Here is a 25,981-nt window from a genome sequence, read left to right as displayed (position 1 = left end):
TAAAATTATTTTTGTAACGTTGTGTCTCATTACGCTGTAGGTGACTTTAGATGTTCTAGCGGTTGGGGAGGCATGTTATTGCTGCAGTATATCCATCACGGATTGCCAGTGTGGGACATAAATCGTTGGAAGGTCAATTCTGTAGTGGTATTACAACGCAACTCTCTAATTCTATAATCTCGAAATTACTTTACAACAGTATAGAAGAATTTTCGAAAAGCAAACCACCTATAGAGATACAATGGCAGTCTGTGAAAAAAAAAAGAACCCATCCATCTGTATCACTCTGCCTGCTTCGAGGTCTTTGTTCTCAATTTCATAAGACCATAAACCAAACCGTACGAGCTCAGAGCAAACAGAGCGCATATTCCGATATTCCTCCATCCATAGTAATGCTCGTTGATATTGAGGGTGGCCAGATAATCACTTCCCTTCCGGTACTGACACACTCTGCAAGCTTCCGTCGCATCTGGATTCACCAAGTTTGCTGCTCTTCCCAGGCCTTGGAGATATGGTTCCAAGTAAGTGCTGCAAGACTGGCCACTTGGCGGGTCAAACACTGCAAATTCAGACGTCTTGCAGATAACCTCCTTGTCCCACATAGTAAACGTGAGTAGGCCTCCCATGAGATATGTAAATGGATTGAGGTAGTACATCCAGTAACGCCAAAACGACGTGATCTGGCTATACGGGAGGAGGACACCGCAGAAACACGTCAAGGCGGAGATGACGACTGGATTGACAAGACTTGCAGCGATAGCGTTGGGAGCGTATGCAGCGACGAATTGCCCTATGCCCGTGTAAATGAACTCATAAATGAGCATGATGAGAAACACGGCGCCAGCATCCTTGCTTGCAGACGGGAAGCCCACGGTGTAGTAGAAGCAGACGAAGTAGAGAACTGCGCAGAGGACGAGATAAGCGAATTCACTGACGATCACGCCCGTGACGAAGGCTACCCAAGCTGTGGAATATAAAGTTAGAGTCATGCTTGTGATGTGTGAACGCGGAAAACTCACAGTAAATCCTGCTCTTCTTTTCACGAGCGTCGTAGATGTCGCGACGTTCGATGAACAATGGCTGCAGTTGCGCAAATACACCAGGGGCAACGAAGATGAAATTGAAGTTGGCGAACAGAGCCAGTTGCAAGTCTGCCACGCTGTTTCCAATCATCCAGAAGGTAAATCCGTTAAAAAGAGCAGAGCCAATGTGCAGGACTATCTTGTTGTTGACATAGTCAATGTTCCTGTACAGGGCGATGTTCATGCGGTGTGTGACAACTTTGATCTGGGTCCACATATCCGCGGCGAAAGGCTTTCCATCGTCAACGCTCTTAGCCGGCTGTGCAGCAGTCTCAGTGATTATATGATCAAGTTCCTCGACGACTTCAGCGTGCTCTGAAGACTCCAACCACACCTTGTTCCAGTCTTTGCCTTGCGAGAGAGTGCCTGAAACGACGTCGATCATGTGTTCTGCTGGGTTCGCTTCTGGGGGACATGGGGCTCCGTTGCGTCCAAAGTAGTCTTTTATCGTGGCTGCGTTAGTACCGATGTCTCCAAAATACACTGTCTTGCCACCTTTAGTAAGCAGGAGAAGAGTGTCAAACTCGGCGAACAGTTGCGCGCTGGGCTGATGAATCGTGCAGAGAATGGCTTGTCCAGCCCCGGCAAGCTTGCGAAGGAACCGCAATGTATTGAACGCAGACTGGCCATCCAAACCACTCGTTGGCTCATCCAGGAAAATGAGGATGCTGGGTTTCGCTACCAGTTCAACACCGATAGTGACTCGTTTGGTTTGCTCAATTGAGAGGCCTGCTCCAGCTCGACCAATCAGTGTGTGCTCCAAGTCGCGGAGCTCGAGAAGATCAATGACTGTATCGACATAGCGAAGTTTCTCTGCCCTTGGCGTGTCTGCTGGCTGACGCAGAAGAGCAGAGAACTCTAGAGCTTCCCTTACAGTCGTGTACGGTTCGTGAACGTCTAGTTGCTCACAATAGCCGGCACTACGCTGAAATGATACCGGTAGAGGTCTTCCATCGACAAGGATAGAACCATGGATCGTCCCCTCGGTTTTACGTTGAGCAAGAACATCCATTAGCGTCGTCTTGCCAGCTGTATACTATGTTAACAAAACCCAAATGTGAACCAAAGGTATACAGCAGGTAACTTACCACCACTAGATCCCATAAGAGCGCCCAAGGTTCCCGGTTTTATCCATCCTTGGACGTTATCTAGTAAAACGCGGGGACCACTTGGGGTCTTGACAGTATACGTGAGGTTTTTCCAGGTGAAAACAGACTCATTACGGATCAGCCCATCGGATGCGTCCTTCGCGGAGGAAGCGACTACACCGCTCGAATCTGAGGAGTTAGGGGCCTTTTCATCCACCTGAGACTCTTCATCAGCGGTTAAGACAGTCTTCGCTTTCTTTACATTCTCGCGCGGAACTAGAAGCGAGTCACCTCCGGTGAACGTATTCTTCCAATGATTCGTGAAGAATATAGTCAGAGCAGTGAACAAGACCCACCACGCCCAAAGAATTCCAAAATTTCTCCAGAGATGACTGGTCGCATATGAGAGAGAGGCCAAATATTCTTCGCCACTGAGGGAGTTTGCTCCAACTGCTGCTCCCGCAATACCAGCGCAAGCATTATTGCTGGTCATATTGTAGCCAGGTCCGGCAGGTATGAGGTTGGGAATGACACAACGCATGGTTTGCCCTTTGAACTCTAAGGTAAATTGTCAACACTGAAACCTGCATATCAACATGAACAAAAGAAAGGTTGTCCATAACATACCACTAGCCATGAGGGCTTCAAAGCCATAAGCCAAAGGGTTGATCCAGTATATCCAGACAAACCACGGATGCATGGCTGTTTTTGGGATCATGTAGCCCGAATACATGATCAAAGCCGATATCGTAAACCCTGAGATTTTCGAAGCATCGTCGAACTTGTCGAAAGCAGCCCCAATTAGTCGAAACAATGACGTCATGCAGATGGAAACTGAGAATAGGAGTACCCAATACGTGAAGAACGCACCGGCATTCTGCTTCAGTCCCACCATGAAATACACGATCAGCGAAAAAGTGGTGACCTGGGAGGCTATGATTGGAATGTCTGCGGTGATCTGTGCGAGGCAAAATGCAGCAGGATGGTAGAAAGCAAACTCCTTGTGCTTGGCGAGAACGGGTCTTCCAGAAAAACTATCAGTCACTTCCGAGAGGGCCATTAGACCAAAGGTCAGCACACTAATGAACAGTGTACCACCTTTACCAAAAATACCACTGCTTGTATCGGGAGTATTGTAGAACAAGCTACCAGTCATCAACGCGAGGACAATGGTAAATGCCTGTTTGATGATGAAGGTCGCTCTGTCACCCCAGAGAATTTGATATTGGCGCATGACAGCAGTGGAGATTTGCTTGCCTAGAGGGACGGTGAATTCCGAGTTCTTTGGTAGATGTCTGGATTTCTCCGTTGCAACAGATTGCTTGAAGTCCTCTGTGCTCGACTTTGTATATTCGGATTCCGGAAATGTGTATTCCAGTTGCATTCGCTGGTGGATATTGGACTGCTCGTAGCGTTCACGAACCGCATCGGCCGATCGGGGAAATGAAGCCTCGAAGCCGGGATGGATGGCCCTTTCGGAAGGGACAGTTACGCCAGTCAGGAAATCTGCCACGTTGGCTGAAGGATCACATAGAAACCCAAGCTGCTCCATGAAAGGACGTGCCTCCTTTCTTGGGCCATAGAAAATTTGCTTGCCCTCATCGAGAACTAGGACTTTGTCGAATTGTTCGAAGATGCCGTTTCCAGCTTGGTACAGTGTTGCGATCGTTGTGACACCTAATATCGTCGTCATGGCTCGAATTGCCTTGGCCCACTCGAGAGCAGTGCTTGCGTCAAGACCGCGAGTGCTGTTATCCCAACAGAAGACGCTTCCTCGAGTTGCTAAGCATTCGATGATAGACACTCGCTTTCTCTCACCACCTGAGACACCACGAACATACTCGTTCCCGACTTTGGTATCATGCGTACTGGAAGTTGCGGTAGGATGTCAGCAAAATTCCTTGAGCTAAGAATAATTCACCTCGAATCTAACGAAAAGCTAGACTGAACCCGATGATGATCATGCATTTTTGACTGGGTGTGACCTACTGTTGAATGCCCATAGAACGTAGCAAAAAGTCCTTCATCTGCTGTTGATATTCCTTTTCGGTCTGCGTTTCGCGAATGCCTTTGTCAGGAATTTTCATCATTGTAGCAAAATCCATGGTTTGCCCAACTGTCAGACTTGGGAAGAAGATTTCTTGCTCGGTGTTGATAACAATCTGTCCACGGTACTTGGAGGCTTCCTCCGAGGACAGGTTGCCAAAGCGGACTTCGCCTTGGATCTCAGCATAGGCAGAGCGTTTGTTGGCGAGTACATTGAGCAGAGTAGTACAACCAGCTCCAGGTCGGCCGAGCACCAGCAACATCTCACCAGGCTTGACACAGCCATGTGAATGTTCCAGAATCGTTTTCATGCTGCTGGGCTGCCTCGATTCGATAATCCTCTGCCATATATTGAACTGTGAGAGGAAGTTTTCCTGTATCATGGCGCTTTTGCCAATCCCTTTCACGGTAAGGTTCTGCCAAGTCACCCCCAAATGCTTTGGCTTTTGTCCACGGTTGTTTGCATTCATCTCTTTGACCTCATGAGCCATGTTCCAGTCACCAATCCTTGCTTCATCTTCGTCCGCTTCCTCGGTATCACGAATATCCCTTTCTCGAATTCTCTCCGAGTATGTGGACTGGCGGGTCAAGGTTCGCAGGATCTCTCCAGCAATAGTTTCAGATTCGCGACGATGGTGACTATGATGGCTTTGTTGAGAGGCCATGGAGAGGCGGTGACCAGGAGACTGGGGATTGTTTGTCTCTGAGCGCTGGCGGTCTAACATGACGATCGTTGTTTAAAGATACAAATGTTTGAACCTAAGCAGTTGAAATGGTGATAGGGAAGAAGAACATATCAGAATCGCAGTCAAATGTGTGTTACAAAACGGAAAGAGCTGAAAAGGTTCTTACAAAAGCGAAGGGATATGGGAAGTAAACTAATATTAGAGAAATTTGATAAGACAATCATGATATCGGAGGTCGGACGAAGGCGATGACGACTTTCGTGTAAAGCTGGCATCCTTCGCTGTCTCGGAAGTAAAAAACGGCCATGGTCGGGGAAATGATATTACAACGGAGGATTCCGTTGTCCCTTGTTGAGCTGAACTGATAGAGCATTGGTAATTCTCAAACTGAGAGTCATAGAAAGTCAGTAATAGGAAAGGGCTAATTAGTCAGATATGTTTAGGTTTCCGACACGGTCCGGATTTGGCTAGCTTCGCGAGCCCTTCATTATGTAAGCGGAACTTTCGGAACCTCTTCGGAACCTCACTAGGCCTGCTGCTAAGTCACGTGCAAATGTCATCTTGGTGTGGTCGAGCTTCTAATTTCTCTAACTTCGGTCTTCGGAGGTGCGACTCTCTCCGTTCTTCTTCCGTCTCGACCCGGACGTGTGAGTTGCTTCCCTAACTAGGACCACCTGCTCGGTACTTGAGGAACCATATTCACTTCCGTGTGCATAGTTGCATGTTCCATAATTCCTGTTGGGCGAACCAAGGGAATCAGTCTAACCGAATGGAGCCTGAAACAATGGATACAAGTGAGGACCAGTCAATCGAATCACAGAAGCGGAAGCGTATAACCAAGGCATGTGATGTCTGTTACAACAAGAAGGTCAGCAGCTTTTGCTCATAGCCGGCAACGTTGTGGCTGTTCCAGTCCACTGGCTAATGGGCTCTGCAGATTAAATGCGATGGAGCTACCCCACAGTGCGAATGGTGTGCTCATCGTGGCTTGCAGTGTTCGTACGAAAGGAAGATCGTGAGGAAAAGGCGCTCCAAGTATGCAAAACAGCTATCCGCCTTTTTTTGTGCTGGTTCACTTACCTTCATCAGTAAACAGCATCGCAGCCAGCTACTAGATCGCGTCGATCGATTGGAACGACTTCTGGCCAAAACACTACAAGAAAAGACAGGTGCATCTCTACCCCGTGAACCCTCATCAGGTCCTTCAGAGTCAGCAACAGATACTTCACTCACCAGAGAGGATGACTTCAATAATGAAGCACGCGATATTTCAACGCCGTCATCCATTGAGCAGCCAGTCCTGGGCTCTCTCCACTTTGCAGGCTGGCGACTAGGATCTTTCAATTCGAGCAGCGGCATTCCCGTGTTTTCGGAACTGGGTGAACAATGGATCCGGTCCCGTACAGGCCAAGATGCGTCACTTGAGCGAATTACAGCACTTCGCCAGTCCTGGCACAATATCGCACATTCAGACTGGGGTTCATCGGTCGATGTAGCAAACGTGCATTTGCCGATTGACATGCCAGATCGGCAAGTAGTTGAGAAGTGTTTAACCCTATTCCGCGAGTCATTCCTCTGCCGCGTCTTCCCCCTTGTTGACCCTGTTCGACTTCAGACTGCAATTTCTGTGGTATACTCATCAACATCAAGCGACCCAGTCGGCGACATTTCTAATGCACAGGCTTGTATATTTGGTTTTCTTGCATTCGTGTCTTTCTTTAACGTCTGCAAATCGATAAAGATAGCATCCAATGCGGAGAAATATTCGTGGACGGCGCATCGGATACTGACGACGTACATGCGACCTGTGACAGTGGAAACGTTGCAAACGTCGTGTATGCTGGTATGTCTAGTGTCCTTTTGAGTCCGTCGCGTCGTACATTGGCTGATAATTAGTTAAGATGATGTACCATCTCTTTTCTGGCGACCTTGCCAATGCTCTTATTCAAGATTCGGTCGCTACTCGAATCATATACATGCTCGGTGCACATACCACGACCTATCCTTCGTGTGAAGATGTGAACATCGTATCTGCGAATTCTTCATATCGCTATCGATATCTATTGCGGAACATTTTCTGGTTGGTTTACATTATGGACAAAGAATTATCACTCCGAACTGGACAGCCGCCGTGTTTGCAAGACGAGCATTGTGATACCACCCCTCCACCAACCTACACTCGGCGGATCTTTTCGCAAATGATAGGCTTTGGGGCCGGAACGGACTTCGATACCGTACACCCCTTCCCAGGTTCCCCATGGTTGAGCATCATCAAGTCAAAGGCCTACAGCGCTCTGTACTCAGCTCGCGCGTTGAGGAAAACGGATGCGGAGATTTTGAGAGACATTCGTGAGTTAGACGATGATCTCGAATGCTGGAGGCTATCTGTTCCCCTTCCATATAGGCCCACTGTTGCATTTGCGCGTGCGACATTACCAGAGGACGTGTTAGCTATGCCTTCGATGATGCTGCATCTAGACTATAATCATTGCGTTGCTGCAATTCATCAGGCAACAAGTAGATGCCAGGCTTGGACTTCTGGAAACCAGGATGAGATGGAGGGCGTAGGGAGCAGTCTAGAGTTGAGCATCGAGGCTAGTCGGTCCTCGTTGGTCTATCTCCAAATGGCAAGCCATCTCCTCGATGAGAACAGCTTCTGGTACGTACACTTATCAATGCCCTCCCCATTTAGTCCGTTTTTCGACCTCTCTTAGTAGATCGTAACATTTTGAAATGAAACACCCACTGATACAGTGCGTCTTCTAGGATGATCCTCTACTACCCGATGTCGGCCCTGCTCACTCTCTTCTACGGCATTCTCCACCGACCTCTCGCGCCGCAATCGCACAAAGATCTTGAGCTGTTAAAGAACGTTCCACTCATGATTCGAAGAATTCCAAGAAGTCGCTGGATGGAAAAGGCAGCTCGCCAGATCCAAGCTGTAGATGAGCTAGTCGAAGAACTAACTACCCTCGGACAGTGCGCAATTGACAAGGCAACACGGGAAAAGGGAAGTGAGACAACAGAAGGTATCTTGCTCAGGGATTAACATCATAAACAAGGGTGTAGATTGTATCACAAGAGTACCAGGTGCTCTGCGCACATGTTGAAATTTGTATTCGAAGCCATCTTCCCTTTAGCTGTCCGGACTTGTGAGGAAATCCAGCGTTATCAGGATCTAGAAGCATTTGCAAGTGTATAGAATTTACTATTAAAGAATCAAGTTCAACGGACCAACAATACACTGCACGTCCGTATGGAAGCAAGTTGTACGTTATGTGGACTACTACTACTAGGAGCTGTCACCTCCAACAAGAGGATATGGGGAAATCGGCATCAGGCTGAGCTACTGGGCCGGATTTCCTGTTTTTTACATGAACATTTTATGGTTTTTCATACTAGGTAGTTATGCAAAGACTTGACATGTTGCTGTGGTAGGCAGTCAGTGTCCTATCTATAATCTGCGCTATGTTCAGCGGTGTTATGCCATCGCGGTATACTCACAAGCTTTGCACAACCCCATGGACCAACCACAACACTTTAATCGCCATAATGCTGCAGATCAATGTGCCATAGGCAACAAAAGTGCGGTGTGCATAGTGTTGGGCGGCTACCCGAGGAATTATCCGCTGTTTGGTGCCATTGATTAGGCCTAACAGGCACTGAATACTATCTCGTGATATGGCATTCATATACGTATATTTGAGCTGTGCGACCCGCTACTGGACGTGAAGACTTAGGGGAAGCTTAACCAGTTGCTGTATTCAGTAGAATGTTACTTACATGTACTTCTGCCAGTTACATATGTGCACCGCGTTGAATGTACATGTATCGGTGACACATCGCAGACTAATGTTTCACGATCCAACCAGCCAAGGAGGTCATATCATATTGAGATAATGCTAGGCGCTAGAAATGATTGAAGCAAGTTTGGATGAACAATCTTTTCCCTGTAGTAAAATATGAACCTGGATGGTGGCATGTTGCACTCAGACAGATGCAACATTGGCGTCCTTTCTGGCACGAACCTTGAGATTAAAGGAAAATGTAGATTATCAGTTGGACATCCTACATTCGTGCTGCGGTCGTGCACTTTACTACTGATCTCTAGTCTATTGCGACATCACCGTATGCTCGTATCGCTTTTCACTCCAGGTATCTGCATATGTGATTTTCCATCTGCCCATTTGTGTCGCCACAGGTACTGTGCTACCAGCCCACAGGACCACAGTAAGCGTTTGTGAGCAAGCACTCCGCATGATACAGCAGGGGTTTGGGCAGAGATGCTGCAACTTCCCGTGCTGTTTACGACATACATTCTACAGGTAGAATTCGAGGGTTTTGAAGAAAGGGTATGCCAATGTTTGGGTGCAAATGTTTCGCCACTTCGTGCAAGCGCTGAGTATGTAATTGGTAGGACGGTGATAAGGAAGCACAGCGGGCTTATATTCAGTCGACAGCAACACCGGTCGCCTTATTGAGGTTATGTAAGCTTACCGCAGCTACGCAAAGGATAAGGATAGCTGATCGATCGCAGCAGCCACTGCTTCCAACAAATGTGGTTGCGCGACCCGAGTGGCCTTTTCACTCCCTGTAATTCTCATATCCACACATCGATCGTATCAAGACTCAATCCGGAGCATTACCCAATTCTATCAACGGTTGATTTCTCCCATCTCCCACGAAATATCATCAACATATGTGCGTAGTCGCTGCCGTGAAATAAATCTCACTCTTTTCACGCAGATATGATCTCAACGCTGTTTGTGTCTCTCTCGCATGGACTAAGTACTTAGCATAACGCATCTGGGACATAACACCATGTTCGATAGGTTTTTGATTCTCTTTCCATGCTACAAATTCGGAGAAATCCCCTTTCTCCGACATTTCGCGAGATTTCCACCCCTAAAGGCCACGCAAACCCACAGCTCCTATGGTTACGGCTGCACTAGCGCCGAATACCAAGAACGCAGCAGAAGCGCTACTCGACGTACCGGTCGCCAATCCAATGAGGCCACTGCTCATATCGACTACGTCCGCTGCTACACCAGCCCATAAGGCCCTTTTGATCTCGTGTCTGCCACCATCTGGCAGATGATTGTCTCCAGCAGTCAAGAGCAATACTCCTAGCACGAGATCCCTACCACCGAACATTCGGGGCAACGCATCATAAGCTGCGGGCACATCCATCTCGACTGATCGCAGCACAGATCAGTTTTCAACTCAAAAGGTCATCATGGAAGGCATGATTAACGTACATAGTGAACAGCCGAAGTGTGGCGAAACTAAGCAAGTGATTCCAAGCCCAACACGCAGGGCTGCAATAGCTTTGATGGCTATATTGGATATTGAGTTTATGGGTTCAGGCTCGTTCGCGAGTTTCGCAGGAAGGAGTGGCTCATTTTGATTATGGATAGACGAAGGCATGATTCAGTTTCTCGCTTTAAATCAAGAATCAGCTAGTCATGTATTGAATCCCTTACCAAAATTCAGGTTGATGACTGAATGTTGAAAAGGTAGATGAGATATTGTGATTCGGCAACAGTGCAGAGGCAGCTGCGCTTTGATAAACTTGGGGTGCTTTAATAAACTTGGGGCGCTTTACGTTATTCAAGATGATGAGGTTATGTGATTCCGAAACTAGCACCGAGCTGTCCTAGTAGGGGTGCCGTACGCTAGAACCCCGCGGACAGCAGAACGCCGGACTTGCCCTCACAATACCAACACAAATCGAGTGCTATACAGCTCTGAAGGAAAGCCATTATTATCATTTTTTTATCGTAATAGTCTATCAATATCTAGTATTGTTACAAGATGAGTGAAATACATCAAAGTCACAAATTCTATCTAAGAGAATTTATCTTATATTATCAAGGTACTATTAGAAATGATTGTGGAACTAGATGGGGGAGTATGTAAAAAGAAATAAGAGTAGAAATGATATATAGATCGTAGGATATGTTTGTGGCCTTTGGATCACCTTTAATATCTTTATGGCTACTTTAGCGTTGTTAGGTCCTGCATAAAACATCGTGGCAGAAATAATAAGCCTACGATCGTGATTATGTCCTTCACCAATGATCCTGGCCATTTCTTGGACTAAGTCAACATAAGGTTCTCACTCAGTCCATCTGTACATAATACCTATTCGTTCAAATATTACATTACTATATGTAAAAGATAAAGCTTCTTTTAGATAATTCAGCTTTCATCATTTAATTATAGAGGTAAGATATTCTCAACATATACAGTACAAAAGCTACTAATTTGAGTTACTTATACTATTAGTATGTATCGCTTTATAGAAGAGAGTACTCATTTACTGGCGTAGACGTAGTCCGGCGTTCTACGGTCCGCGGCGTTTCGGCATCCGGCACCTCAAGCGCCGAGAAGTCTATTAGGTACGTACGAGATGATCGCAATCTATGGTGCACCCACAGGTCGGCTCAACTCGCATTCCTCGCAAATGACACCCGATTTTCTTCCAAACATCACACAGTATAGCGTAAACTCAGCGCCTTACTGTTATCTTCTTAGGCTCACTATCTGTCCAACCTTACTGGCTGCAGCCTCATATTCCGGGCGGCAGGCGAGATGGTTGACCCAAAACCGGCTTAGTGCCTTTGCAGCATAACGTTATGCTCGCAGCCCCGCCAACGAGATAACCTCTCACGTGTCCAACCCAGACATCCCGTTATTCAAAAGTTTTCAGCGACTTGCCTGGTATTAGCAGTACTGAGAGATAACGTCAGCCGTCATGCCTGCAGAGAAGAGGAGGAAGACTGAGGCCCTAGCGATAGTGCCGGAGCGTGGTGACCCGGGTAGGTAGCTGAGCTTATACATCCAATTTATGGGCTCTCAATGAGTGGACAAAGAAAATGGGTAGATACTGATGTGCTAACGTGGATCTGAAATAATCGTATTCGTCGGCCTGCAATAGACTGCGAACATGTGCTAACACTAGTGGGAGGAAAGACCGGAAACGAGCCCTTAATGTACTTGCGCAACGAAGATATCGTAAGATCCCCTAATTTCATGCTAGCCATCCGAATACATGCTGACTTTTAGTTGTAGGCCAAAGGCGCCGGGATAAGATTGCTTCCTTGGAGGCCCGAGTAAACGAGCAGAATGGCAGCCAGTCTCACATTGAGCTGGATGTCGCACCGTCTCTGGAGACTGCAGCTAACTCTGGACTCTCGACTGTCAGCCCTAAGGATATTTTAAATGTCGAAGAGCACAATGTTTCCTCTTTTGATGGTGCTGTTTCAGCGTTCGATGCCGTTGATGTTGACTTTTCCCTATCTGGCGACTTTGGTAGGCTCGTATACCTAACTTCGATCACATCAATATCATTCACTACTGACTACCTTCAAGATATCCAAAACCAACAAACGTCCCTCTCTGTATCCATAATTCCAGACAACCTGACTACAAGTCCATTACCGATTACCAATACTCCTGCGTCCTCCAACACCTTCGCAGGCCCCGATTCCCAACCCTCACCCTTCACCTTCCCACTAACCCCAGACGTAAACATCGACGTACCCATAATGGCTACCATTTGAGCCTTTATGTTAATTGCTTCTTTCCTCGACATCGTTCTAGATATCTTTAATTTATTCGCACTGCACACATCACCGCCTACCCCGCATCCGTCCCTCCCGCTCAATCTCCACCCCGTCCCCGCGCAGATTCTGATCCCGCACCACCCAGCCCTGGACATTCTTCCCTGGCTCTCTATACGTGAGAAGCTGATTTGCATGCGTGAGTGCCATTTCCCCTTCCTGCTCTTCCATCCTCCCCCTTTCTCTCCGCTTAACGCCTGATGCATGAAACCTGACGCCTAATACCCCCAGTCCACCTCCCCTCCTCCCAACGCCCTCCAATCGCCCGCGGTACCCGCGGCGAACCCATCCAACGCATTATCCACGACATTGATGACTATACTTCCGGGTTTCGCGTCCACGGTAACACTGCAGGCTGGTCCGCGCACCATGAGATGGCCGAGGAAAGCTGGGAAATAGGTGACACGTTCTATCGCAACTGGTGGTTTTGCGTGGATAGTAAGATAATTTTGATGACGAATGCGCGAAGGAGAGATAGGGGAGAGGCACCGCTAAGGTTGGACGACGTAGGAAGTCAATGTAATTAATCTGTCTAGTATTATTCGCGAGCAATGTAGAAAGATCACACACTCAGATGCAGCACTAGTCAATCTAACTTAGAGAAACAGGAGGGGAGAAGGGCAATCTACCTCCCCCCTCGTGACCGATGACCAGACTACCAATTTAGTAAAGCATCAGGCCCACCCAACTATATGTCGGCAACAGTAGCTCATTCAGCATCATGAGCGTGAACGCGCCGCACGAGATGGCTCGATCCAATGTTGGAGCAAAGTTATGAAGAGTTTCGTAAAGGTAGAGAAAGAAGATCTCGGTGTGTATTTCTTATACATGACTAGCTATAATTTACACAAATGGTAGCACGATATGGCTTTTATGCTCATCACCGACGTGGACCTGATGTTTTCCGCGATTCTTGACATGTTTATGCGACCCGAAGTTGCTCACGCACCTATTGCGTCCACCCACGACGACTCTGATACTCTCCCCAGCTTCGAATTCAATGCCCATAGCCCATATGCCAATGTCCAAACGGACGATGTCACCGGGAGTTATCTTTTCTTCTACCTCGTGAGGATGGAACGGCCAGTGCGGGTGCATGCTTTTTGACTCGTCGATTGCGCGATGCGATGCTCTCAAGATGCCGCATGGACCTTTGTACACCACCACCTCTGTAGCTTCCTGCGGCTTGAACTCGCCGAATGATTTTACTGGAATGCCACCCCAAGGGATGTTGAGGTTCATCATCTGATCTCCGTTCTTGTCCAGCTTTTCGAGAGTAACGTAGACATCCATGTCGTCATGATCCGGGCAAGACATGTACAAAACGGCCTTTGGAAGGCCCATGATTCGGGTTGTTTCCGGAAAAGTATGGGTGAAGGTGACGCAATCATCTGTTTCGGAGTTGTAGCTCAACGTAGCGCTTGAGCCTGCATCGCCAAAGAGCAGCTTCTGGTCTTGACCAAGGTAAGCTTCGCGGTATTCGGTTCTGGCAGGCGGGAATTCTTTTTCGACGATATTCTCATATGACTGGGGCTCCTTGTTTCCAAAGCGCAAGACAGCCATTCGGACTCGCGGGGTCTTTTCCCAGCCATTGTCAGCACCCTTGAGGAAATGATCGAAAAAGGAAAAGAGCTCTTCTTTGGCCTGGTTATTTCCCCATAGGTCGTACCATTCCTGCCATGGGTGCCATCTAAGCCATTTCTGCGGAGTGTCCACCTCGAGCCATCCTCTGATAGCGCCCATTCCGTGCATTGTGTTGGTCCAGGTGCCAGTAATGTATGTTGGTACGTTGATCTTCTTCATATCGGGCCTCTTGTCGTTCCACCAACGATTGGCCAATGGGTGCTTTTCGAACATCAATCGGAAGCTCTCCAGATTACCGTGCCCATGTAGCATGTGTTTGACAATGAGCTGGTCGAAGAGGTCTCCGGCGTATATTCCACCACGTGCAAATTGCTCGCGGTACAGATCACCACAGCCTTCCCATGGCGCAATAGCCTTTAGACTCGGTGGGCGCAGGGCAGCGATGAACCATTGCACAATTGCTAAGTGGGAGTTTCCAACGAGACCGACCGAGCCATCGCACCATGGCAATTTCGCAATGTGCTCGATCGCGTCGTAACCGTCCTCGGCTTCCTGTTGGCCCATGATAACCATGGTACCACCGCTATCACCAGCACCTCTCGAATCAATATTGACAATGGCGTATCCTTTGGGTACCCAGTCTGCTGGATCCGGAGCTTCAAACTTCTCCAAGCCGGAAAGAGCGTCTGCGGGAACACCAAGATTCCACGGCGTCATGTATCGCAAAGAGTCGATGCCGTTGAACTTCTTGCCGAACGGTCCCCAGCAAATGAGTGCTGGGACTTTGGGAGCGACGCCAGATTCAGGCTCCGTTGGCCTTAGAATATCCGTGTAAAGCGTAACGCCATCTCTTGCAGGGATGGCCACATCATGTTCCACGAGGATATCGCACGGCAAAGCCTTCGCTCCAGGATGTGAAGGATGTCGCCAGCCCTTAGGAAGCACTTCTTTGCGCGGTTTTAGACCCTCATAACCACCCTCACCAACTTGGGCTGGTGTTAGAGGTTCAATAGGAATCTCGACTCCAAAATTTGAGCTGGACTTATTCTGGTTAACAAGCATCGTGTTGGATGCCTAAAGACTGGACTGGAGACAGAGAGAGGAGATTCAGAAAGGAAATATCAGATAAAGAAGACGTATCCCACTCATTAAGAGTATACTGTCTCGAAAGACCAATGGATACTCAAATCGGGATGTGGAGTGAGGTGTCAAGTCCGACCGGGACTAACCTCCACATGTGCCTCCGAAAGAACTCCACGCTATCCGAACATCCAGTTATCACGCCTGGATTCTGACCTTGACAATGGTGTGGGAGAAACTAATTCTGATGAGCGAGCGAATACTCTGATGCAGGGGTCCCCGCCATCGGCAACTCTCTTTACCCCACATCCTTCCACTTCTGGCTAGCGGAAATTATTCGCAAATGGTATCCCGAACCGAACCGAACCGATCACTGTTCCTCAACTGTGAGGGGTAACTGTCGGTCATCACGTTCTTGTCACCTGCAGACCTAGACTGAAACAAGAAGCTGCTAAAAATGACCATATAAGACGAAAAGGCGAAGGTTGTCATAGGAGACAGTAAAAGTACAGAGACATTGTACCACTCTTTCAACAGAATACAAACTAGTTTCGTTCCTATCATTTTTACTTTCCGACATCGACATCATGTCCACTACTGTTCAAACTACAGTGTCAGAAGCGCCGGTTGAGGTGCCCAAATTCAAACCTCGGCCATCCGGTCCAAAAAGACTGTTCCGTCAAGAGGGGCTGGTGTATGGTGATTGGCGTGACGATATCATTCGAGATGGATACGTCGTAGTCAAAGGTGCCATCCCTCGTGATCGCGCGGATGGCTATGCTGACGAGATGATGTCCTGGCTTGAAAACTTGTAAGTAAACCAGCACTTGGGAGTCCATGCGCAAAGCAGGCCCATGTTGAATATATGCATAAGCTAATCGCACGTTGTTTGTTAGTGCTGGCGGGTTGGGGTTCAAACGCGATGACCCATCGACCGTTGTGGAATCAAAGATGCCCATAATCAACGAGAAGGGCATGTGTCTTGGATACGGTACTGCACACGAAACCTTCGCGTGGTCGGTGCGCCAGGAGCCGGGAGTTGTTGGAGCCTTTGAGAAGGCGTATGATACAAAGGACCTTATCGTTTCTTTTGACGGAACAAACATGGCATTCCCCAACCGCAAAGACCTCAAGGAAAACAATCCCTGGCCACACCAGGATCAAGATCCGGAAAAGCCCGGTTTCCGATGCTTGCAAGGGCTTGTAAATTTGCTCCCCAATGGGGACAACGATGGCGGCCTCATTGTTTGCAAGGGCGCTCATCTTCTTAGCGAGAAATTTCATGAGGAGTTCAAGGATGAGCCCAACAAGATCTGGGCGTGGACCAAAGAATGGTACGGCTTCACCAAGGAAGGCATGAAATGGTTGGAAGACAAGGGCTGCGAGTGGGTGAAACTCAACGCCGAACCTGGTGACCTTCTCCTCTGGGACAGCCGCACACCTCACTACAACCTTAGCCCAACAGGCGACAAGCCGCGTTTCTGCATATACACATGTTATATGCCAGTCGCCGAAGCTTCGGAAGAGGACCTGTTGCGGAAGAAGGACGCGTTCTACACAACTCAGAGCACCACTCACTGGCCCAATGCTATGCACGTAGGTGGGTTACCTATCATCCGTAATAATGAACCCTGTCCCTATAACACGGGTAAGCCGAGGAAGCCTGTAGAGTTGTCAAAGCGAGGATTTGAATTGACAGGAATTCCATATATCGGGACATTGTCAGCTTGATCTCGAAGAGGGGGTTGGGTCCAAGCGACGCTTTTATGATGCATTTTTAACTTTTAGACTACCTATCAGCCACATGGCCAATTAATGACAACTATTAACAAAGTTCGACTGGTCGAGTATTTATGTCTTTTGATTCGATATTGTAAATCTAGTAGTCATCCTTGCAGGGAAAACTGCTTTCACATCAATGTGGAAGGTTTGAAGAAATATTAAAGCTACTTTTGTATAACTATCTTTCCTTTTACATACAGGCATATGTTCCTTGGTAAAAGCATCTATTAACCTGCTCTCGTCATTTTCGTACAACACGTTAACAAGTGAGAAGTCGAGTTTTTTTTATTCAATCTCATTCTCACGGATAGAGCATATATTTGACATTCAAAAGCGACTCAGTTACGTGATTAAATAATCAACCTTATACTATGGGGCGTGGAAATGGCATATTTACAGGAATAAACCTGGCCCAGGCTGAGTCTTTCCTATACATGAGGACTGGAAGAAGAGCTGGACAAGGAAAGGACCATATGGATAATTGTGCTATTTCAAGCAACTGCTAAGCTATCTAGATTCTTCGAATTAGATGAGCGAACCACCCTACTTCGCTTCAGTAAGCCCTGGCCACAAGGTTCTGACAGCCCACTTGCGAATGCGAGGGCCCAAAAAGTAAATCGGTATACCTAGAGCCATGAGACCGCCGATGATACCAGCTAAAATATTCATGGCGCCATCATAGCCAGTGGCCTTGATGGCTGGAACAGTAGAGTAACTCAGACCAAAAGAGATGAACCCTCGACCGACGCAGATAACCATTAGCAAGGCACCCGCCTTTTGGGGGAAAGCATCGACCGCATAGGTGATACCAATCAGGTTAGCAGTCAAGAAACCCAGATAACACATGTGAAAGGGGGCTGCAATTCCCATCCAGTGGTACTGGAAAGGATGAGCACCAGCCTGGCCATAGATGACACAGCCCAACACTGTTGCTACAGTTGGAAATATAAGAGATAGAAGTCGGAACTCGGGCTAACAAGGCACAAGGACCCAAAATGTTAGCGAAAATTCGTCAACACAAGCGGGAAGGTTACAGGAACAAGGCATAGGGAGCCGGACATACCTTGAAGATGCCGCCGCTTCTCTTACTCATCCATTTGGAGAAGCGGTCAGTGCCATAGCCCAAGAGTGGGATTAAAACCATGACAACCGCAATTTGGAAGATCTGAACCCATCCGAGCACGTCAAAGGCAAACTTGTACGGCGGTTGTGTGAGAATGACAGCAAACGTAGAAGCCTGGTAGATGTAGACGCCCAAGAAAGCACCGTTGAAGAGCAGAATCCAGAATATGGTAGGGATAAAAAAGCCCTTTCCAGTGTCAATGTAGAAGTCAGTCACTCGGGACCAGATTGGTTTGTGGTGGAAAACTTTCAAGTTGTGACGTAGAGAGCGTGGGCCGTAGATATCTGGTCGAAGTTCGCGTCTCTTGCCAGCCATGGGCTTCTCATCGGTTGGAGCGCCGTCATGCTCATCTACTTTGCGTTCGTACATGGTCTCAACCACGAAGAAGATGGAAAGGATGAGTGTAGCGATGACCAAGAAAGTGATGATGAGATACCACCACTTCAAGCCAAAAGGCGGGACAACGTATGTTGTCATAACAAACAAGACGGCGGTACCGACAGTTTGGACGCCAATGAACCACGACAGCTTGCTACTCCTCTCATGGAGAAAATGAATTTCTTCGACGATAAAAGGCGCAAGAGCTTCACTTTGGCCTGCCGCCATGCTGAAGAGGTTCCGGCCAGCAATGTGACTGGTGAGGCTGGTGGAATAAGCGCACCAAAAGCCAGTGATGATAAGAAGGAGCAGGGAAAAAAGGAAGACAGGCCGGCGACCAATTGTCAGCGTTAGAGGCATGGATATAAGGTTACCGATACCCATGAAGAGAGTTGGATAGGTCACGAGATCGGTTACGCGGGCCGGATCATCGTTGGGGTAGGCCTTCATGACTGAGGGCATAACAGCACCAAGACCAGAGGTTCCTAGGACAGCAATAGCGCTGTATACTCCGACAAGGAAAATTATCAGGTACTTGTGCCAAGTCGGTAGATTCAGGGGATCTATAGCGAGAATGGAATGTCAGCGTGAACTTGAGAGGATTAACCGAACGACCTTGTAGGAGCACGACTTGCTAGGTTGAGCGCGCAAGATGGTAAATCAGATTAGGCACTCTAAACTTACCTTTGGGATCACTGCTCGGGGTAGGGACAAGAACAATAGATCCATCTTGAAAAAGATTAATAGTCCCATAATCAGTAGTGGCCGGGTCACCAGGTTTGTCGCTCAAACTCTCCACGAACTCAACCTGAGTCTTCGACTCCACGTCCTCCAATCTACTCATGATCGCGCTCCTTTCCTCGATATAAGGTATTAGGGAAGCTGTGATAGCCCTCGGAGGCACAATAAAGAACCAAGTGACAGATAGATAATAAATGACTTCGAAGCACCCTTCTTGAAGTGGTGCAGACGACCTGTCTTCGTCGAATCGGTGTGGTGTCGACGATTGGCCAGGCTGCTTTTGGTCCAAAAGACGTCCATCTCAGATACGTATAACAACTTGGAGCTTTTGTACACAGATTGCAATCAACACTGCCTCCACATCACGGTGAACTAAGCCAGAGCTAGCTAGAGCTGGCTGTATCTGAATCAGATTGAATCTGGGGTGTGGGGAAAAACCTGGAGGATCATAATATTGAGGTCTTGTCAAGCGCTCCAGACCCGGCAAGTGTTTTATCTGTCAGCGTTAGTCTGTTACGTGTCTGGCTTCCCCGCCTTTCAACCTGCGAACTACATTGTGTGACGAGTCATTTTTACTTGCCGAGCCGAGGTACCCACTGACATATCACCTCCCAACATTGTCTTCTGCATCATCGGCATCATTGACTGTCACTCGGTTCGGTATCACCATGCCCTCATCGGCAATGCGATCGCATAGCGCAGCCCACAACGAGCCAGCCGCGACAGTCGCGACCATGGTGACTGGCTCCCATCTTTTAACACCATCGCCCTCGACCTCAACTTACAGCACCAGCGGCGACAACCCAGGACCGTCATCGAAACGACGTCGCATCAACTTCGCCTGTGATTATTGTCGCTCGCGTAAAACTCGCTGCGATGAGGGCCAGCCGTCGTGCCATGCTTGCTCAGCCGCCGGAATTCAATGCGTCACCAGAAACCGCCGTCAACCATGGCTTGATGCTCGGCGGCATGAAGCTGGTAAATCGCAGCATCGTAGTGAGATAGGAGAGACGGCGAGACAAGATCGAATTGATTCCAATTCAATTTCGAGAGGTGTAGTCGCGTCATCAACATTACCAACTCATGAAAATAGGAGAAGTGTATCCGCTTCTCGCCGAAGTCGGCGACAACAAGATCATGAAAATGAGAGAACGACTGCTAAAGAAAATAATACTTTATCTAGTACCCAGGGTCCGCTACAAGCAGAGAGTAACGCCGCCAGTATCTCGAATCCGCCTTGCAGCGATCCCGGACGTCAAGCTCAAGGTACATCAACCCACCGCTCTAGTATCACACAGGGTGATGATGATAGACCTGAGCTCAGACCTCGTTTGCCTATCATACACGCTGACTCCGGGAACACGTCTCTCGACTTCATGACCAGCTGGCTAGATCTCGCACGTCATCGTCTCCAGATCCCTCGATCAGGTCCTCGTCAAGCAGAACAGCCCGACAGCGACCCAGCTAATGATGGCGGGGCTACACAAGAAGACTCGGTCTTGCCAGGTTTTCTGGGAACTTGGGATTTCCCAGAACAGGAAGCATCATCAACCTTGGTTGACTGGTTTCTCGAGGGCCCAAACATCGTATTTCCTGTCCTCCAGCCAGACAAAATCAGACATGCAGCTCATATGGCATACGCAAATGGTCCCAAGTCTTTCACACGACAGTACGGGCTCGCAGTGCTAATGCAGGTGTATCTCGTCATGATACTCGGTCATAGCTCAAAGCCTAACCGAGATCTTGGCTTTGATGCTGAGGGGTGTCTAGAGTATTCGCAAAGCCTTCTTGGCTTGATAATACAACAAAGCACGGTTGATGCCCTTCGATCTGTCACTCTATTGTCCATGGCGCTACGATGTCATGAGAATCTGGCTGCAGCGGGACATACAATGAGCCTAGCTGTTTCCATGGCTGTCTCGCTAGGCTTGCCGAAACAATCACCTTACTTGCTGCTTGGAGAAGAAAGACGGAATGTATGGATGAGTGTGTTCTCATTTGAGAAATTTCTCTCTTTTGAACTCGGCAGAGCGTCACTCATTGTAGATGATTATCCGGACTTGCTACCTGACTCCAGTCTACTAAGGGACAGGGAGCATGGAATGGAAAATAGTGATTCGACAAATCAGTCGCAGCAGCGGCTACAGCATCCCATCTGCGATATCGTTCTGAGTCTGGCTATGGTACTAAGCGATGTGGGCAGACTATGCATCCAGGTTAGCCGGAAGGAGGACGACAAAAATGATGAAAATGTAACAGACCTAATAAGAGAAAAGGTCCGGACAATAGGTCTGTCCTGTGTGAGGTTGATGAGTTGGGCATCGGATGTTTGCCCGTCTTCTTACAGGTAAGTTCTAGGCCCCCTTCTTTTGCATTTGCACCCATCACAATGCTCATAACCGCCACAATACTGCGGCTGTAAGGTTTAGATTTGAAGCTAATGCGTCATGCGTGTATAAACAGCCCGATTATGGATATATTGTTCAATTCCAGAACACATCCGTTTGCATCGTTCATTGCAATGCAATATCACATAGCGTACGTACATACCACCTTTCTCAGTAGCAAAGATTTTGAATAAAAGACCATATGATGCTGACATTGGCTTTGACCGAAAGCATGATCATTTTAACCCGCAATAGTCTTCTCATAAGCGAGAGGGCCATTCGCCTTTCTGTCGATGTCATTGCAAAGGACGAACCATGGGAGTATGCCGTGCGGAATGGGCAGAGCTTAGCCGCTAATTCAGCGCGCAAGATCTTGCGTCTATTCCTGGAATCATCGGAGAATCAAACATATCCTGTACTCCCGAGCCTTGCTGGTCCATTGCATGCTATGGGCGCTCTGACTGTGTTCGTGGTGACGCGGCAAAACTCAAGGATGACAACCATGGACCGCGAGCTTTTAAAAGCTGCAGCGCTTGCAGTCAAGGATGCAAACACCTTGGGCAGAGTGAACAGAGAGCTCGAATTTGCTCTCAACAAACTAAACTCGTTTGTAACAGCGGCTACAGGATCTCACAGGCATAATCGACCAAGACCATCGCAGCGACCAGAAGCTGAAAGCTCTGCACTTCCACCAGAGCTCACCAATAGAGAACAGATTCCAATTTCAGCATGGAATCCCCTGTGGCAAGCTCCAGAGCATGGCTCCTCACTGGCTCATGGCAGTGGAGAGACTTTTAGTGCAATTCCAACCGGGCAGATGAGTAACCTTGACAGTCACAACGATTTGGCCTGTTCAGACTGGTGGATTGAAGATAGCTCTCCGATGATTATGGATGAGCTCGGATGGAATTGGGCCAACTTCTCTCAGCTCTTAGACGGCCGGGACAATGAGCCCCAAATACAGCTATGAGACCTCGTGTAGTCATTCAAACGCGCTATTGAATTCTGCATCGGGTTCCGCTCACGACAGGGTTAGTGTGAGGGGTCATATCTGTGCGCATGCACGATGAATGCTTTCTGGGCTGGAGTTAATTAACCCGGGTCTAACTAAGAAAGATGCCGACCGGAACCTCTGCATCGAGGTGCATTGTTCCCCATGCTGGACGTTAGAACTAACCGTTCAATACCGCATGATCGCAAGACAAAAGAACAGTGTGCACCAGTTTTTCTTGTACTAAAGAATCAAAAAAGCATATTTGTGGGCTCGCCGGTAGCATGCTTCTGACATATGTTACAGAAATACGATTACCGGCGCTGCCTATCGAGTCACGTGGCTGCGGAATTCAAACTCCAATCCTGATACTGTTGCTAGCTTAGACACCGTCTCCTAGTTCAAACGCCACTGTGATTACCTTGTTGCACGTCGGAATGTGGAGAGCTGGAGCCTCTAATGCCGAGAATCTTACTGATCTATCGAAGACTGGAATGGGGTGGCAACCAGCGTGAATGCGTCAGCTCGGGATCTTTTTGAGCGACCAATCCAACCCCACCCTAGTCATGCATCGGCAACTCGTTAGCTTCTCAGCCCATTGGCATCGCATAACGCGCATGTTGGCTACGCGTCTTATCTGGGCTCGGCAATGCAGGAGAGGCTGAGCTACCTGGAAGAATGCGGGGTCGCTTGTTGGAGATTCATGGGCTGGGGAATGGGGTCGCCACATCCCGATCCTGATCCTTCGGAAAGAGGAGAGATGGTGCAGCTTAGTATGATTTAGTATGACAAGAAGCAGTCTTTATTATAAAGACTGTATAAATCTCTTGGTCTTACCATCGTTTGTATTATTCTTTTGATCCTCCCGGGTGTCTGCCCTTATCGATTTCATACCAATATTCCAGCAATCTTTCCATTCACCATTACTGTGTTGGACTGATGGCACGAGACGCCAAATTCGACGTCGGAGTCGTGGTGATTGGTGGCGGGCCTGCTGGTATGGCAATAGCACTCGGATGCATCAAAGCCGGCATCGATGTCAAGGTGTATGAACGATATCCCTATGCCAGACCAGCAGGCAACATTCTCAACCTATGGCCACCGGCCATACACGCCCTCAAGTGCATGGGCGTGAATACTACGGATCTCGGAGCTGCCTCGCCTGCAACCACATTTCGGAACCCCAGTGGACATGTACGTGCTACAGTACGGCTGGCGGACGATGTCGTAGAGAAATATGACGGCGGCTTTCTTGGGCTTCTGCGACCGGATCTGTACAAGCGAATGCTCTCAGCTATCCCTGAGGGCGTCATGGAGTTCAACAAATCAGTGACTTCATTCGAAGACACTGGCGATTGTGTTCGGATGACGCTAGGAGACGGTACTGTCGTCAAAGCAGCTGTCGTCATTGGTGCCGATGGCATCGACTCTTCCGTCCGCACTCACTTATGGGGTCAAAGTCCGCGAAGAAACCATGACCTCCACGTTATCGGCGGCTTCACCTTTGACACCGCCGATGGTGTCATCCCCAACGAATGCGTCATCACCCACGACCCCCAAGTCCAGGGCACATACGGACCTCTTCTAAGCCAGGGCCGCAAAGGCCTCCAGTGGTGGTTCGTCGAGTCATGGCCTGACGACAAACCTGTGGAAGAAAGCCTCAAAAGCCGTGCTAGGATGCTTTCCAAAAGGTTTCCGGGGCCCCTCAGTGAACTAGTGGACAGCACCCCAGCGGAAGATGTCACCATGTGGCCAATCCGCGACAGAGTCCCACTCAAGAAATGGTCCAAGGGCCGCATGAGTCTTGCCGGAGACGCAGCCCACGCTACCTCTCCCTACGCAGCTTACGGTGCGGGGATGTCCATCTCAGACGGATATTTCATCGCGCAAAGTCTATACAAGATTGACCTCTCCGACACAAACGCGGTTGCGAATGCGCTAGAGCGGTATGAAGCATATCAGCTAGCACACACCACACACATGGTCGAATCGGCGTATTTCGTCGGCAGACTCTTTCATCACGTCCCGTTTCCCCTGAACTATCTGCGCAATCTGGTGCTTGACTGGACGCCGATGTTGCAGCGCGAAGTCGGTGATAAGAACCCTGAAGAGATTACTGGACAGTTGAGGTTGATGGGACGGGACATTACTGTGTAGAGTTTCGGACGCTGTGAAATTTTCATACCGCATTATTTACAGTACTTGGCAATGATATCTCTCACTTTTGGGGAGAGAGCATGGAGCTTGTCCGTTCAATGGGTTCTGGGCTATGAGTGAGCAAACAGGAGTCGAATATGGATTGGCTCTCGCGCTGCATTACGCGGTTATTGCACAGCTTACGGCTGGTGGAGATATCTGGGCTAGGCGTTATATAACGCAGTTGTATCAGTGATACGATTCAAAGTGGTTGTCATATATAGGAGCTACTATGTCACATCACTAATTCAAAACTCCGCTTCGGAAGATCTCCATATATGTTTCATTGCTCATCTATGTGATATGAAAATAGCTCCCCTCAGCCTTTATCCCTCCAGTTATTCCTTGACATCTTGAAGCTTGAACTGAAAACGATATCTTGAACTCGGCTAAGAGTTAGTCTTGTGTGGCTTTCCGGCAGCTGCAGTGCGCCTAGAGGAAGCGGTTTTGTAAGGTGAGCCACCCTAGTCCTCACGCTTGAATGGTGCGGTCTTGTGGGGAGGGCTGGGGTCCCTCTTGAAGGGGGCAGTCTTGTGAGGGGGACTAGCCTCGCGCTCCTTAAAAGGAGCAGTTTTGTGAGGGGGGCTAGCCTCCCGCTTGAAGGGAGCAGTCTTGTGGGGTGGGCTACGCTTCCAAGGAGCTTCCACAGCGTCCCTCTTAAACGGGGCAGTCTTGTGTGGAGGACTGCGCTTGAATGGTGCCGTCTTGTGGGGTGGGCTTGCTTCGCGCTCCTTGAAAGGTGCGGTCTTGTGAGGAGGACTGGCCTCACGTTCCTTGAAAGGTGCAGTCTTGTGGGGAGGGCTAGCCTCACGGACGGCGACCTCGGCGAGGACAGCAGGAGCTGGAATAGCAGCAGCCGAAACCGCGCCGGCCAGAAGTGGGAGGAAGACAATGCTGGAGAACTTCATGGTGAAGGTGGAGGAGATGGTTGCTGGTGAGGTTACACTGAGCGAGATGGAAGAAGAGGTAGATGAGGCGAGGAGTGAGCTGTGAGTTTTGAGTCTTCTGGCAGGGTGTTCGACTTGAATATATACTTCTCTTTTCCCTATATTCTATTTTGAGCTGGATACCGTGATGGTAACATGCACGCTACTTATTCTAGCGTCTGGACTGAGTGCCTTCGTATCGGCTATTCTGCACAGCGTTCCGGATGAAACTGATTACTCGACTTCCAGCTACACTCGATCAAGGG

General features: G+C 48.6%; 11 protein-coding genes across 11 annotated transcripts; 6 read left to right on the top strand and 5 right to left on the bottom strand.

Annotated features, from left to right (window-relative positions):
• Nucleotides 1–281: 281 nt before the first annotated feature.
• Nucleotides 282–4,707, bottom strand: COCCADRAFT_92256 (uncharacterized protein; the record flags this gene model as incomplete). Its single annotated transcript, XM_007712585.1, has 5 exons — nt 282–964; nt 1,020–2,111; nt 2,171–2,728; nt 2,798–4,038; nt 4,160–4,707. The coding sequence occupies 5 exons, from the start codon at nt 4,705–4,707 to the stop codon at nt 282–284; spliced, it is 4,122 nt and encodes a 1,373-aa protein (XP_007710775.1).
• A 979-nt stretch (nt 4,708–5,686) lies between these two features.
• COCCADRAFT_35493 (uncharacterized protein) lies at nt 5,687–8,012 on the top strand (the record flags this gene model as incomplete). The annotated part of the gene is made up of 6 exons (XM_007712584.1): nt 5,687–5,770; nt 5,840–5,937; nt 5,992–6,745; nt 6,804–7,561; nt 7,669–7,916; nt 7,972–8,012. The coding sequence occupies 6 exons, from the start codon at nt 5,687–5,689 to the stop codon at nt 8,010–8,012; spliced, it is 1,983 nt and encodes a 660-aa protein (XP_007710774.1).
• Nucleotides 8,013–9,807: 1,795 nt separating this feature from the next.
• Nucleotides 9,808–10,329, bottom strand: COCCADRAFT_35491 (uncharacterized protein; the record flags this gene model as incomplete). Its single annotated transcript, XM_007712583.1, has 2 exons — nt 9,808–10,097; nt 10,161–10,329. 2 exons carry the CDS (start codon nt 10,327–10,329, stop codon nt 9,808–9,810), a joined length of 459 nt encoding a protein of 152 aa, XP_007710773.1.
• A 919-nt stretch (nt 10,330–11,248) lies between these two features.
• COCCADRAFT_92119 (uncharacterized protein) lies at nt 11,249–11,536 on the top strand (the record flags this gene model as incomplete). The annotated part of the gene is made up of 1 exon (XM_007712582.1): nt 11,249–11,536. A coding segment is annotated over one exon (288 nt), but the record flags the coding sequence as incomplete, so codon positions are not given.
• Nucleotides 11,537–11,659: 123 nt separating this feature from the next.
• COCCADRAFT_25031 (uncharacterized protein) lies at nt 11,660–12,467 on the top strand (the record flags this gene model as incomplete). The annotated part of the gene is made up of 3 exons (XM_007712558.1): nt 11,660–11,723; nt 11,977–12,216; nt 12,277–12,467. The coding sequence occupies 3 exons, from the start codon at nt 11,660–11,662 to the stop codon at nt 12,465–12,467; spliced, it is 495 nt and encodes a 164-aa protein (XP_007710748.1).
• Nucleotides 12,468–13,370: 903 nt separating this feature from the next.
• On the bottom strand, nt 13,371–15,173 carry COCCADRAFT_92105 (uncharacterized protein; the record flags this gene model as incomplete). Its single annotated transcript, XM_007712581.1, has 1 exon — nt 13,371–15,173. The coding sequence occupies one exon, from the start codon at nt 15,171–15,173 to the stop codon at nt 13,371–13,373; it is 1,803 nt and encodes a 600-aa protein (XP_007710771.1).
• Nucleotides 15,174–15,778: 605 nt separating this feature from the next.
• Nucleotides 15,779–16,922, top strand: COCCADRAFT_92104 (uncharacterized protein; the record flags this gene model as incomplete). Its single annotated transcript, XM_007712580.1, has 2 exons — nt 15,779–16,002; nt 16,088–16,922. The coding sequence occupies 2 exons, from the start codon at nt 15,779–15,781 to the stop codon at nt 16,920–16,922; spliced, it is 1,059 nt and encodes a 352-aa protein (XP_007710770.1).
• A 594-nt stretch (nt 16,923–17,516) lies between these two features.
• On the bottom strand, nt 17,517–19,318 carry COCCADRAFT_92150 (uncharacterized protein; the record flags this gene model as incomplete). Its single annotated transcript, XM_007712579.1, has 3 exons — nt 17,517–17,945; nt 18,037–19,037; nt 19,159–19,318. The coding sequence occupies 3 exons, from the start codon at nt 19,316–19,318 to the stop codon at nt 17,517–17,519; spliced, it is 1,590 nt and encodes a 529-aa protein (XP_007710769.1).
• Nucleotides 19,319–19,883: 565 nt separating this feature from the next.
• On the top strand, nt 19,884–22,572 carry COCCADRAFT_35486 (uncharacterized protein; the record flags this gene model as incomplete). Its single annotated transcript, XM_007712578.1, has 3 exons — nt 19,884–21,562; nt 21,679–21,753; nt 21,834–22,572. 3 exons carry the CDS (start codon nt 19,884–19,886, stop codon nt 22,570–22,572), a joined length of 2,493 nt encoding a protein of 830 aa, XP_007710768.1.
• A 960-nt stretch (nt 22,573–23,532) lies between these two features.
• On the top strand, nt 23,533–24,750 carry COCCADRAFT_92120 (uncharacterized protein; the record flags this gene model as incomplete). The annotated part of the gene is made up of 1 exon (XM_007712577.1): nt 23,533–24,750. The coding sequence occupies one exon, from the start codon at nt 23,533–23,535 to the stop codon at nt 24,748–24,750; it is 1,218 nt and encodes a 405-aa protein (XP_007710767.1).
• A 503-nt stretch (nt 24,751–25,253) lies between these two features.
• COCCADRAFT_25025 (uncharacterized protein) lies at nt 25,254–25,697 on the bottom strand (the record flags this gene model as incomplete). The annotated part of the gene is made up of 1 exon (XM_007712557.1): nt 25,254–25,697. One exon carries the CDS (start codon nt 25,695–25,697, stop codon nt 25,254–25,256), a length of 444 nt encoding a protein of 147 aa, XP_007710747.1.
• Between the last annotated feature and the right edge of the window lie 284 nt (nt 25,698–25,981).

Source organism: Bipolaris zeicola, assembly GCF_000523435.1.
Source record: "Bipolaris zeicola 26-R-13 unplaced genomic scaffold scaffold_46, whole genome shotgun sequence".
Classification (NCBI taxonomy): Eukaryota; Fungi; Ascomycota; class Dothideomycetes; order Pleosporales; family Pleosporaceae; genus Bipolaris; species Bipolaris zeicola.
Note: the sequence above shows the minus strand (reverse complement) of the source record. Positions and strands in the feature narration are given on the sequence as shown.